The 15,112-nt window shown below is 39.4% G+C and overlaps 1 protein-coding gene across 1 annotated transcript; it reads left to right on the forward strand.

Moving 5' to 3' along the window:
* Nucleotides 1-12,921: 12,921 nt before the first annotated feature.
* LOC139464184 (serine-enriched protein-like) lies at nucleotides 12,922-14,259 on the forward strand. The gene is made up of 4 exons (XM_071245710.1): nucleotides 12,922-12,979; nucleotides 13,192-13,444; nucleotides 13,707-13,918; nucleotides 14,087-14,259. The coding sequence occupies exons 1-4, from the start codon at nucleotides 12,922-12,924 to the stop codon at nucleotides 14,257-14,259; spliced, it is 696 nt and encodes a 231-aa protein (XP_071101811.1).
* The last annotated feature ends 853 nt before the right edge of the window (nucleotides 14,260-15,112 follow it).

The raw sequence follows: 15,112 nt of genomic DNA on the forward strand, positions 1-15,112 counted from the left end.
GATTATATGATTGATGTCTATGGAGTGCTAGTTTTTCATGGTTGTTCTTTATATCCAGACCAAAAGAAATTTTCATATGAGATTGTGTGCTCGGTCTTTACAAGAAAAAAAAATATTTGTTTAAGTTTTGTAGGATGGAACAATAATACATATTATACACTTTCAACCTTTGTGATATTATACGTTTTATATATTGAGCGTAGACGATACATTATACATAGATGCACATAGGTGATTCCATTTTTAGCTGCAGAAACGGACAATGCGTGCACGTTTCTGATGATATTGTTCGGGTTTATTTGATACCCCTTGAAGTTTGTTTCAATATGTTGTCAGCACAACTGCTGGACTATCCGCTTCAATGACTATCGTTGTGCTGAACGCAATAGACGAAATTCCTCAAGTAAATGTCAGTGACCTCGTAATACCGGAAGAACTACCTGTCGGTACAGTGATTGGATGGAATCTTACAGTACTAGACCCTGACACAAATGATACATTGTCCTACAAGATAGAAGGTATTTATTTTGTGTTTTGTTTTCCATCCATTGCTGAGTATGTTATGTCTTTGTTCAGATATGACTTTGCAATTGACTCAGTTCTGTGACAAAATGCATTGGGTCCTTGCACGAGTAATGGACGTAACTCGTGAATTTGGCACCGCTTACGCGTATTTTTATATTAAGAACAGACATTCAATTGATTAGTCTAATTACTGTGTTTATTGTAACTGATTCCTGATTCCAATGGCACACGGTTATGAATTGCAATTTCTATCTTAGCTAGTATTTCTAGTAGATTATCAATTTCTCTTCCTGACATGTAGTATTGTTTCGATTTTCCTAGGCGTCATAAGTGACATGTTAACAATTCTACCAAATGGGAATCTTCAAGTCACAAAGAGAATAGATCGAGACACTATGGACAACTCCAGCATCGTGAGCAATCTTACCGTCAGTGTGTCTGACGCTAAACCTCACACCGTCACAGTTACTATTCCTGTGGCGATCAAGGACTTAAACGACAATCGGCCACAGTTCAACCAAACTATTTACCGGACTGAAACACAAGAAAAACCAACCAAAGGTATCTTACAGTGTCGACTAGTCGTATTTGGTTTTAATATTATACACGATGATTAGCTTCAACTAAAAGTACCCAGGACCTATTGGCTTAGTCATATGTTATAAATGTAATAGTGTAATTATATTTCAACTGTGCAACTGTATTTACATGTATAGTGCAACGCGGCTAAACGTAATCATTCCACTTTATATATGGTTTAATTTGATGGATAATTCTTGTTTGACATTAGAACGATGAGGCTAATGAAACACGAAAATGAAAAAGGTCTCTCCTAGAGTTATGCCAGGATACATAATGTAATATAACCAGCGAATCTTTCCAGTATCAGACCAACTATTAAGATGGAGCAGACCTGTTGTCTGAGGTTTTGTTCATCAGATAATTCTCCTTAACTCGTCTACCAAGGGCATTATTTTGTGTATTCCTACGCTTTATAAAGCTTATAAATTTTCCAAAAGACGTCCTCAAACGAAATAGAGAGGGGAGGTCTTAAGGGACCAGTTCAAGTTTTGGGGCATACCTCTCCACCCGCCCCCCAAAATAATTCCGAAAATCCGAAGTCCGAAGTTTCGTGACCTCTTTTGTCACGCATTCTTGTGCTTTCCCCTATTTTTCAGAACATTTATCGACTGATGTTCATTTACTAGGTGTTGAAAATACTTAGTAGACTTTTTATAGAATCTGATCAAATCTGCCATTCTGTATTACGCACTGCACAGATGGACTTACCGCTATTGCCGGCGACTATTCAGTCCTACCTTGTGGACGAATGGATGTACTTTGTGACAAATCCTAACAGCATACGAATAAAAATAGGATCGGTTTAGTTTAGTTCCTATGAAAAAAACATTGAGAAATCAGGTAAGATTATTGTGTATGCATCCGACGTGGAAGTTTTGAACTGGCCCCTAAGACACAGTGTGTATGTCATTTAGAGTGTGATAATGAACACGGGACATGTCCTAACAGACGGGCGAACGCTGAACATGTGACAGATGCATTTAATTTGACTTCAGATAGATCACTATTGACCCTGTCGGTCTGGGATGTGGATGAGGGTGGGAATGGTCATGTGAATCTGAGTATCCTGGAAGGTGGCAACAGTTTTTACCTGAAGAACAGCACTCTGTACGTCAAGGCTGGCCAGCTGGACTATGAAAGATCAAGCACCCACGAGGAGACTGTCATTGTGCAGGCGGTCGATCTACCTGAATCGGGTCCTTCCCAGTCAGAGACAATCGTCGTCCTTGTTCAAGTGAGTTTTTGAAATATTTGAATTTAGCATTGATAACGTTATATAGAGAATCTCACCCGAGTGTCTTTTGATATGTTGATATATTTGATATCAAAAGACACGAGGGGGAGATTTTATTTATCATCCAATATCATTCTTCCAACTTTTTCAATTTGCAGACAGTAATAAGCAGTGTCTTAAGTGTAAAAGGTACTGCTCATAGCTTCTGTAGCAGAGCCATTGTGATGTCATTTGATTGTGATGTCATGGTAACCAGTGACGTCACAATGGTCTGTAAAGCATTGTGATGTAATTTCATTGAAGCGATATCCACAGTGTAGATATCGATTGATCTCATCCAAGCGATATCTCCTGTGGGAGCCAGTTTTGGATGATAAATGTTCTGTACATACATAAAAAAATGATTTTCTTGGAATCTTCCCAGGAGATATAGTTGGAATCGAGGTGAAACACAAAGAGGTACTTTGACCTTGGTAACACATTGATAGTATTTTGCAGGTATAATTTGAAGTATTGTGAGTACTATTTATCATGATATCGTGTTATAGTAATTCATATTTACTCTGTAGGTTCTTCAAAAGGAAGCACAGCTGATTTCTTGGCTCTCGCCAGCGTCAGACGGCCTAGGGAGCTTTAAAGAAATCGTGATGTCGAGTTCGACTCCACTTGGAAGCACAGTGACTAAATTTGAGGTTTCCACCGCCAACAGCAGTGACATCATTCGCTACAATGTCACATCAAAGTCTTCTGCAGGTAGGTGTACGTTTGTATTGTTCTGACACCCACAACACTGTATGACAGTTCGACCAAAATAATTTAAAGGCTATGAATAGTGGGTGAACGGAGGACTGGTAGTCGAATGTGCTCAGTTGTTAACATCTGCTTGGTCGCTGTTTTAAATGCTTGGTGTTAACCCCTTTTGTAATCCTTGGGATGTCAGTTTTAATATTTCGTCCTGCCTTTTTAACGTATCAAATACGCAAAAAAAGTTATAAAAACGCTATTGAAATATAGCTAATGCGTAAATTCTAAATATCAGATAAAACGACTCTGTATAATACAACTGCTTGATAAAATGATTGTGTAGCAGCCGATTCCCCTACCGACAATTACATTCGGAAAAGCTTCTGTGACAGACATACTGATAGATACCAATTGAAAAGCTCATCGTGCCTAGTCAATGTTCACGTTGTATCTTATTTAGTCGGTGATTGGTAATTCAAACAACAGTGCCTTTCTTACAATATTAGGTTTTGCAAACAAAAAATGGCTTCCGGAGAGGGAGCCGAAGCAATACGCAGACAGGTATACTACTATTCATGTAGTTTTAAATTATTTACATGGATTGTTACGAAACAGGTTTTAAGTTAAATACCCAAATGTCAAGAAAGAGGTGGGTAAAAAATGAATACTCTCTAAAGCTTGTGGATACCCAATCAAAATCAAACCCCTGGGTAAAATACCGAAATGACCAAAAGCTTATCTTTTGCTCTGTTTTATATATCATAAGTGAAGAAGAGTTACAGTGACTGACAGATATTTTTCGGACACTCCATCTAAGTTTTAACCTTTACTTTCGAGATGAACGATGAACGTCTTGCAATTCTTTCATGACGTCGTTTCTAGAGATTCATTATGGTGACGTAGTACATTGGCCGATCATATTTTTGCACCCATATTTGTTTATTCTCCCTGCAGTGTTTTATTGCATGATACACACTCATCCCGTTTGTTTCTTAAATATCCGAGGTTTAATGACATGGCACATCAATAATTCGTGGTATAACACATGTCTTATTAAAATGGTTTGAATATTCTATTCTTCCTCAGAGTTTGATCTCAACCCTGATACAGGTGTGCTGAAGACAAAGTCGATGTTAGAAAGGCCATCCTACACTGTCATTATTTCTGCAACCAGCGGCAATATCTCAATCAGCGGCACCTTAACAGTTATGGTCCAGAAAGCATTAGATACAAACAAGAACGATTCCCAAACTGTTCAGTTTGATAGATCCGTGTATATGGTATCAAGACCAGTCATGGGGGATGAAGGCAAATCTCTTGTACAAATTCGTGTTCTCGCCCCAAATGCATCTGTCATTAACATTTCAATGGACGCCGAAGGTAAGAAGGCATTCGTGCTGAAGAAAGGAAACCATTTCTGGAATCTTGTAGCCAGGCAACACGCTGTTTCTATACCTTCTGTCATAAACCTTACCGCCATAGATCTGAATAGCACCAAAAGAGACACTTCGTTTGTTGTGGTGAATGGTTCATTCACGATACAGGGAACACCATCCCATACTGAAGCTAGGACCTCAATGGCATCGACAAACACACCATCATGCGCCACACAGTCGTCGGCCGAAATAGTTACAGCAACTGAGTCACAACATACCACAGCTTCTACAACTGTGGCAACTACGATGACGACGACGACGACCGTAATACCGACCACCGTTACAGCATCTACCCGTCAAACTAATATTGGATCAGATTCAAAAACGATGAGAGGTAATCAGATCGTTTTTCACTAAAAACAAGATTAAACTTGTAAACAACTGGATTGGACATGCAACATTTATTTTATGAAAGAGGGCAAAACACCATTATTGATTTTTCTTTTCTTTCACAGAATGTCCTCCCCCAAGCAGAACGAAAGAGGTTGCCTACATCAGCGTCATAGCTACCCAGGGTCTGGCTGTGGGAGCTCTGATAGGAGTTAAAGTTTTTGCAATAATGAAAAGGTTGGTAAAAATAGCGGTCAAATGTCGTTGTATCAAGGCCGCTTATCTTCAAATATCGTCAACCATTTTATTTCAAAATATATATATTAAAATATGGGTTTCCTATTTACACAAAGTATTTCAACTCGTCAATTGACACTATAGCTGAAAAAATGATCGGTTCACTCATCAAAAAGTCCTTTCTACAAAATCATTGATCTCTCTCAATGACTTGTATCTCTCATTCAGACCATGATCCCTTTAACTCTCATAACGTCTCGAAACCATTCAATCATTTGCCCCTACACAGATCGACTGGCATCTTTCATTCACCCCGGTCCGTGAAGATCCGGCTGAGAACTGGTCTTCAGCAACCCATACTTGTCTTAAGAGGGGACTAAGAGGATCGGGTTGTCCGATTCGCTAACTTGAAGCATGACATTGTATCCCAATTGCGTAGATCGATGATCATAGTGTTAATCACTGGATTGTCTGGTCCTGAATCAATTATTTACAGAGCGCCATGATGCTGCTGGAATATTGCTAAGTGACGCATTAAACAACAAATAAACACTCACCTTCTTAGTTCACCAATGATCCCCTTTCACTTGTCCCCCTCTGTATAATGGTCATCACCACTTTGTCAGTCAAGTGACCTCTCCAACTAACCCATTAACACCTTGGGGATTCATAGGTATAATAATGCTTATAATACGAGTCAACTGACACGACTGGTTGCGTTTACATCGTCTTTCGTCGAAGAGTGCTTATGCATTCTGTGACAGATTTGGCCGCAGATCCAGACTCGATTGTTTGAAGGCTGCTATGAAATATGTGGAATGTTGCTCAATCACATTCACCGACTCACTCAAACATTCACTCGGTCACTGGTCCATTAAAGTCACCTCTGACCATTCCCACGCCCACTGGTTTCTTTCACACGCCCATTAAATCCTTTCATACGTCCATTGGTTCCTCTTATTAACCCACGGATTTCTATCGCATGCCAAAAGGTTTCTGTCACTCGCCCATTGGTTCATCATCCTCAGCCTCAGTTTTCTTTTACACGCGCACTCGTTTCTCACATACGTCCTATTGTTATTTTCACACGCCCATTAGTTCCTCTCATTCACCTCGTTGTTTTCACATGCCAAAAGGTACCTTTCACACGTCCATTGGTTACCTTATTCACCCACATGTCCACTTTTCCACTAGCTTACGTTTTCTTATGTCTCACTCACCTGCTCATCCCCCATACTCGATGCCACGTTTCATAGTGCAACAATTCCACCAATCCCTCATTCAGTGTTATACAGTTCAACGACACAAGCTACTTTTTATGCTTTCTTAATATGACAGGAAAAAGAAGAAGAATGCGATAGAGCCCGAAAGGCGAGAACCTGTTGGATGTGAACCAGGTACTTTCATTTATGAAACTAGCGTATATTCAACACGTATGTCAATTCAGCTTCTTGCCAGAAACATCATGGTAATGTCAGGAGTGGTGATTAAGTTGAGATGGCATAGTCCTTATTTATGCATTAGTAGTTAAATAGTTAATACCATGATTTTGACGTTCCACGCACAATATTATTAAACACAAGTTTAAACTTTGTCCTTTTAGTGTGTTTGAGGGGAGATATTCTATATCTAACTCAAACATGTAGATACGTTCCCATTGGAAAACAATTTATTCACATTCACCAATCCTCATGCAACTGAATGTGTAATTGATTTCAACGATAACTTTGCTATTCCTCAATCTCGCGTGATATGGAAATATACATTTTATTCTTTATCATTGATCACGTTGTGTCTAACTATTATGTTTTCTAGAACGAAATTACTCTTCAAGAAAAGGAAATATAAAAAATGAAGCCACTTGTGAAGATACCATTTTGGAGATCGAAGACGAAACCAAGAACAGAAACCATATTTATAGCAAGGATCCTGTGCATGGAAAGGAGTGGACTCAAGATAAACTCAACCAAAATAGCCTTAAAGATGTAAACATTGAGAGCGACGCTGTAGTGCCTGGGAAACTGTCTTGCCTTGAAGTTGGGAAAGATTGTCTCGAGGATTCCAGTTCAACACATAGTAACGATTATGATAGTGGTGACAAAGAATCTGTTAAACCTGATGCTACTGATTCAGAAGTAAAACAAACATACCCTGACGAGGGAAAACGGTGTGGTACGGAAGAAAGAGGATCTTCAGTAGTTGAACCTTCAGAACTACCAACAAACCACGAAACTGAAGATCACAGTAGAGCTGATGATTCAAATGTGTCAGATGATGTTTCTGAAAGAAAGACAGACATCGGTACACGTCAACCTGAAGTACTGAATGAGGGAGAAACAGCCACTGATCATGAGGAGACAGATAGAACACCTATTTTAAGAGACGAGGAAATTAAAGAGTATGAAGACATTCTGAATCAAGATATGACTTCAGTCGAGAGCCATGTTGAGACGGGTAATAACACCATAGAGGAACCTCTTAGGCCCAATACTGAGGGTACATTGGATGGTGAAAAGTCAGAAGAACCGTGGAATCTCCAAGGATTGACTCCTGCATATTTAAGCCATTTGCCCGGTAACACGCCAGAAAGCCCAACACAAGACGAAGAAAAAAATGCATCTGTGTATGCAGAGAGTACTGTGAATGAGACAGTGGCTCTATCGGACTTCATTGCCCAAGATGATGACTTTGACTACACCATCAGTAGAATGGAAGAAGGAAATCGGGTAATGAAGGATAACACAATGGACACCCAAGTAAATATCGACTCTCTTCCAAATTTCCAAGTTCGTGATATGTACAGCAGAGTACACACGTCACCGTTGGAGATGACCTCGCCATGCATCCTCGTCGAGAAGAGGGAACAGAAACATGTTATAAACACTACCAATATTAACAAACAAAAGGACCAGAATAAAGTATCTGGCCAAACTCAGGCTGTAGACACCCTTATATCGAGGCTAAGTCCTTCTGAGGGTGCAGGCACACAACACTCTGTCTTACCTCAATCAGGACAACCATTTCCAGAAACTGCATCTAATGCACATAAGAACAACACAAAAGTAACTGACAATGGTTTCAATTCAGAAGATGACGACGACGATGAGGAAGAAGAAGAGGAGGAGGGGGAAGACATAAAGGAGCCAGCACCAGAGGGTAATGGTACAGCCCCTGCTACAACATACCTTTCATCACAAACAGTGGCGGCATTGAACATAGAGTCTGTCAAGCAGGATGTGACGAGGTCCCAGGCTCAGAACATCCCAGTAGACACCATTCCCCCAGAGTCAAAAAAGTCAAAAAAGGATGGAAAGAAAAAGAAAGGCGAAAAGAAAGGCAAATCAAAAAAGAAAGGTGCTTCAAAGAAAAAGAACAAGAAAGGAAAAGGAAAATAGCACTTTACATGATTGTATTAATGTCAGTGGGATATCTTGCAACAGATTAAATGTTATACATGATTGTGTGTACGTGCTTTTGGATGAAGGTGAACCACACTCAAGAGCAAGCGGGTTGAGAGACTGATTTCAGTTTTGACAGTATGACAAAATGCGTCACTTTATTAATGTGAGCAAGGGACACTCATATTTTAGCATTCATGTCATATCCGTATTCATTTAATGATTGACAGTAATGTATTTAAGTGTACATTGTAGCATGTATTATTGATTTCACCTTTCGTATATTTTGTAAAACCAAAAACTATTTGATGTATTCGTATACGACAAAGTAAGGACATTCAATCTTGTCGGGAAATAATGTAGACATCGCAATGCAGTAACGGCAAAGAGCTTCAATAACAAAGGAAATATATATCATACCCACAATTACATAGTTTTTCGTTTGAATGCTAATTTGATCAAAGTTGACTATTTTTGTGAGTGAGTGAGCGAGTGAGTGAGTTTAATTTATGGTCACATGTTTTATTTGTGGTACGGGGGTTATGGAAATTATATGTGTGAACTACTACAGTGTTTCTGTTTTTATCATTTATCTGGTGGAAAGAGTGTACATGTTGCCAAGTTGCAAATTCAGCTACTGGTACCCTTCGTATACAATAACATCGTTTTTCAACATTGAATTGAATTGGTAGAACGCCCGCCCGGAGTGTCGAGTGTCCGGGGTTCGATCCCCGGCAGCGTCATACCAAAAGACGTTAAAAGATGGTACTGCCTGGCGCTTTAGGCATTAAGGGGCTAAAACAAGGACTGGTCGGCTCGGAGTAAGTATACTGTGTTATTATTGAATATCGAATTCGCCTTTGTTAAAATACTGTTTGTATGAAAACTCATCACAGAAATATGTGCCTTGTTAGATTGATAGACGCCCTCTAAAAGGATTTCTTCCATGGCTTTTTGTAATCCTGTATTCTGGATGAACCGCAAGTGGTATCGAAGCTAACTTGACCATGCTTGTTCAGACTTTGTAAGATGATTAATTATCATTGATGGATACAATAACATCTTTGTGTCCATAACTACACCAAATACATACCACCAATGTACAACACACTTCGAGAGTGATTTTCTATGAATGGAATGGTGAGGATAATATGAAGATTAAAATTTCATTTTAGATCTGTTCGTTATTGATTACTTTACATTCAACACGCACATAAGGAGTAGAAGTACAATAGACAGCTATGAGTGTCAAGTAGGTCTATCATAAAAGAGCCGTTCGAAAGAGAGACATGGTTCAAACATATTGTAAGTACTGGAATCGATTTTTCTATGCAGTGGTTAACATGACATGTGACGTCAAACGTAGATTGCCTTAATCGGCACAACCCCGAGAACGGATTAATTCATAGATCCAGTCTGTCGTCGACATTTTGGCCATTTCGTCCCATATTCCGTCAAGCGGTATTTGTTGGACAACCAGGAGGATGCGGGACAACGGGCACGTGCAATGCCAATTATCGATATATTGAGCAATTTTCTGGACAAGTTAACCTGTTTCCTAAGTCGAAGACCACATTGGTGCCTGCAGACCACACAGCCAAACAAACACAGTTGCGTGTGTTCTAATTGGGTATATAAAAAGGTATGCGTGAAATGTTACTATGTTCCGCTATTAATTTTAGTATATTACCAAGCCATTTTACGAAACAATCAAATTTAGAGTAATACCAAATATTATATGATCCTAAGAAAAATGCAATGAGTTCTGGAAATTATAACTAATTTGTGTATTTCTTCTTGAAAACGTCTTTCAAGACATTAAACCTTTTTTTAATTAAAGATATCACACATTGGACACTCACGTGAAACAAGGTCTTTTTTAAAAAGCGGAAAAATACATGCTTATGTTCTAAAATAACTTTAATTAAGTGCAAGTTATGAGCATTACCCTGCTGTACATAACGTCTTCAAAGCGATAATATTGTCTTCCGATGAACATTAAAATGTCTGGAAACTTCGTTTAGCGCCATTGCTTTTTGAAGCATACTAACGGCGCCTAGACGTTCATTTCTAGTAAGTTGTGGCCGGTCGTCCACGTGTGACGTGACGTCAACAAGACAACCATATTCGGTTGATGCATCTACGGAATCGATACCAAGCTGCTACATTAACAGCTCGAACAATTCCTGAGTTGAGACCAAATAGTGGCAGAACCGTACGCAACCGGTTGAGGTGGACAACATCCGGTCCCGACCTCCGACGATTGTGCTTCCACGTCATGGTTAGGCACGCCTAGCTTAGTGTAGACAGCATCGGAGATTTAGAAGTCAAGACTGGTACAGTATACTGTTCACAGATGGGTCCAGGTTTCACCTGGACAGCAAGAAGACCGTGCAAGGCGTCTACGGGAGAATGCTTGCGTTACACAGCGTCGTCAGTTTGGGAATGGAGGCGTAATAAATGGGGTGCCTACACAACTTATCATTGTTAGTGGCAATTGGAATTGGGTCCGCTTCCGGGACGACATCATTCGTGTTCATGTTCTACCATGTTCTAAATTCTAACATTTCGGCACTGCCATAGCTGGCTTTTTCGCCAGACCTGTCCCCCAAAGAACTTGTATGATATGAGAATGAGGGACGCCTACAACAGGAATAGAACCATCCTATTATTGCAGCACAGTTAAGCAAAGCGTTGGTTAATATTTGGACCATGCCCCAAGCGGTTTTCAATCATCCGGTGTCTTCATTGCACCGCCGCTGCCTCGCCTTTATATACGCAAAAGGTGGTCAAAAGGTGTTTATTCACCACCATCTTTTAGGGTGTGTCGCTCAATCTCCTGCAATCAGGTATGGGTTTTGTCAATGAATCTGTTATGGCAAAACACTGATCAGACGAATGACCAAATATCATGCTCTATAGATTAACATTTACACCACTTTTTATGAACCTTAGTTACCGTTTTTCCACCTGTATATATCATAGCTCTCATAGCATTGTGCAAGGAATAGATAGCATTAGGCCAGTTGAACAATTTTAACAGTAAACTTTTCATGAAATGTGAATGCGGAACTCGTTGTATAAACAAATGTTTATGATGGTCATATTTCTGTCCTGTTGAGACGTTTAATTTCCATAATGTGGCTGTTTCGCCAGAGTTCGTGAACTAAGATAAGCAATATTAAATTATTATATGTTGAAGAATATGTATATTCTACCAATGACAACATCTCGCACTGATTTAACCCACTGGAATTAAGACATTCATTGGGTTTAACTTCTCTATTCGTTTCGAGAGCGGTGTTTTCCAGTATTATAATCTTATGTGCTCTCATAAATATATATGTTACAGAATTGTACACGTAAAAGCATTTTTTTAAATGTAATAGCATGATACTAATAACAACTCGTTCTTTGTACCTGATTGGTTCACCTTCATCCTCGTTAAGGTAGCTCTTTTGAAGACATACAACTGGTTCTCTTTCATGGATCAATCGGTAACACCTCTGTCTTCTGATCAAGTGTGATACGCTTTATTACACGTGCTTCTATGTAAAATTGTCTGTACAGATTATTCGCGGATCCGCCCTTATTCGGATCGTTGGAGCTTCAGCAACATTTCGCATCACTTCTACAATAAGCTGACAGGCTGTGATGCAAAAGAATTACTTCATATCAAAGAGGGCCTTAATTTAAATCCTTCTCTCCTCAAACTCCTGAACACGATAAAATATTAATTCTTGAAAGTCGAATCTGATACGGATATCGTTAATAAACTTACCGTGAATTGATGAAGTTTTCTCATGTCGTGGTACAAACAAGTTATCGTCTCTCTCTTCATTTGTGGAAGGTGTGACATTATTCACGAATCGTATCCGGGGTGGATATGACATTCTGTGCATGAGATTCTGTCTAGAACATTATTTGGCAAAGACAGCGTGCTAGTTGCGTTCACTTTACTTTCTCTCAGAGCATGGATTTCATTGACGACCCTGGGATTAAGGTAATTATAGTGACCGTTCATTGACGTCAGCTTCAAAAGTTTGTTTGAATAATTTGCGAATGTTAATCCACTTAATTGAATCGTAAACATCACTGAAACCAAATAGCTTCCCTCGTCTCATTGTGTTCTATTGTCAGTAAGGGATTAACTACTGATCGCTAATTTGATGCTTAACGACCAGTAATCCCAACACGGTGTCTGGCGCTTGTCGCGTTTCCACAGCAGCAACAGTAAACACAACAGCGTCACGTTCGTTATGGTGCCAATAACGTTAGCGTGACATTATAAAGTAATCAGTGTCACTTTGCCATGGATATCAGACGAGAGGAATAAAAGCAGACTGGTAGTGGGGATAGTATCACTGTCCTCGGGTAACTGAACATAGAGCTACTTTTCTTTCTTGTAACCTGAAAATTTACATAACTTACCAACATGGAGAGATGTGAATCAGGGCTCTGTCTCCTTGACAGCGACCTCTTAGAAAACGAAGGTAAGTTGATACTCAATGACATTACAAATACAATCGATAAAGGCAAATCAATGAACAAATAATATTCATTGATCCGTTTACTATACTATCAGGATCAGAGAATGTTTTTCGTGTCTATGAAACTATTCAAATCTCTTTTAAGATATATATAACACGCACACGAAACAACTCTCCATGTCAAATAAGTGACACAATTTATGTAACATTTTCAGATGCAAGATCGTCGGGCTATGAATCGTGTGACTCATTCACCCAGGCCCCGTCACCACCCTCAACTCCATCCTCCAAAGTCAGAGCTTCATCTAGCGGCCACAAGGAGGTAATGATGTACAGCAACATGGCCGACCTGTCAGAAAGTCTACAGTACATCACTAGTATGCCGGAGTTGTGTGACGTCACTTTTCTAGTTGGCCACCTGCAGTTTCCCATTCATGGAGTTAAAGCAATCATGGCTACCAGGAGCAGGTAAATATCCCTTACAACTGAAACACACCAATGGCCTTTTATTCGGAAACTTTTAGAAGTAAACACCGTGATTAATGTGTGTATTCCAAATTAAAGCACATGCAACAACATGGTTATCTGGCAGTTAGGATTTGAGAAAGTAGCAGTGCTTCAACACATACATTTCATCCCTGCCCCTTTATAATTATTCACACGTGTAGATGTGAGTTTCCTATGATATATGTAGATGAAAATATACATGGTTTTTCTTTCATCTTTCCAGGGTTTTCTATCAGATGATCTTGCATCACCAGAGGAAGGTCACAGAGTCGGTGAAACCTAAATCTCGACTGAGGATGAGAGCTAAGTCGTCAACTGTCAATCTGCACAGCAAACTCCAGATCCCAATCCCAGACTACGACCATGTTGTCTTTACCAGTCTTCTTAACTTCTTACACTCCGGACGATTTCGAGTACAACTTGAAACAGTCACAGGTAAGCAGTAAAATGTGTTTGGAAGAAGAAAAACCTTTCTGCTTATCACATTCGATATTGAAGCATTTATCTTCTTTACTGTAATAAACTGTAATATCAAGAGTGAATTATAATATGTTATTATGAATATAACATCCCCATATCAATAGCTGCTTCTTATTTGAACAGGTTTATTCTGTGCTGCCATAGAATTTGGACTGAAGGATCTGCAGAAAGCATGCTGGGACTTCTTAAAACGGTGTGTAGGTGAAGATCAGAAGAGGGCTTTGATGACGTCAACACAACACTATCTTAAGAAGAAGGGAGCTCAGAAAATCTTGTCCCAAGTGTGCAGGTTGTGATTATTTGAGGACCGTAATTGCTCTGGTTTCCTATAATAAATCTCTTGGACACAGTCAAACTGTGGAACCATTAGTGCTTCAATATACATTTTCAACGACTGTCCATTGGCTGGCATTCCGATGACCCGGGCAAAGCTGATCAAAGTGGAAACTGATGTCACTTCCTATTGATTGTTACCGGACACACAATGACAGAGATGGAGATCCCTAATCTATCTTACACAAGCGAGAAAATCAGACAGCGAGTTGAATGTAAATGCTACTTTAAATAGTATGTCAGTTATTCTTCTGTGTGTCAGCTTAGTGAGAGACGAAAGATTGAATTGACACAGAGGATATCTCTGAAAGGAAAATTATCTTAACGAAGCTTCGACCAGAGTCCTGGAACGTCTAAGGGATGTAACTCTGCATAGAGAACTATGGCGTAAATATTACTGTGTAATACTGCTTAATATTGTAAGTCGCTTAGATTGTACATTTGCTACATATGTATTGTTATCCCTTTTATGGGAGTTGTTCGTTTTTTTCTTGTTGTCAAATGCAAATAAAAATTAAATCTATTCCTGATCCTGTGTTGTCTGATGTTCCATTTCAGGAAGACCTGGTGTCAATATTGTCTAGTTATTCTATTAAGTGTGACAGTTTGACGTTTTTCAGGAAAAGGAATATATTTTTTTAATTCTTAAATGTTTTCCTACAGTTTATCATCACATCTTGAAGCCACTGTTTTATAGTGAGTGAGTGAGTTTGGTTTTACGCCGCTTTTAGCAATGTTCCAGCAATATCACGGCGGGGGACACCAGAAATGGGCTTCACACATTGTACCCATGTCGGGATTCGAACCCGGGTCTTC

Source organism: Haliotis cracherodii, unplaced genomic scaffold (genome assembly GCF_022045235.1).
Source record: "Haliotis cracherodii isolate W230 unplaced genomic scaffold, xgHalCrac1.p SCAF_16, whole genome shotgun sequence".
NCBI classification, from domain to species: domain Eukaryota; kingdom Metazoa; phylum Mollusca; class Gastropoda; order Lepetellida; family Haliotidae; genus Haliotis; species Haliotis cracherodii.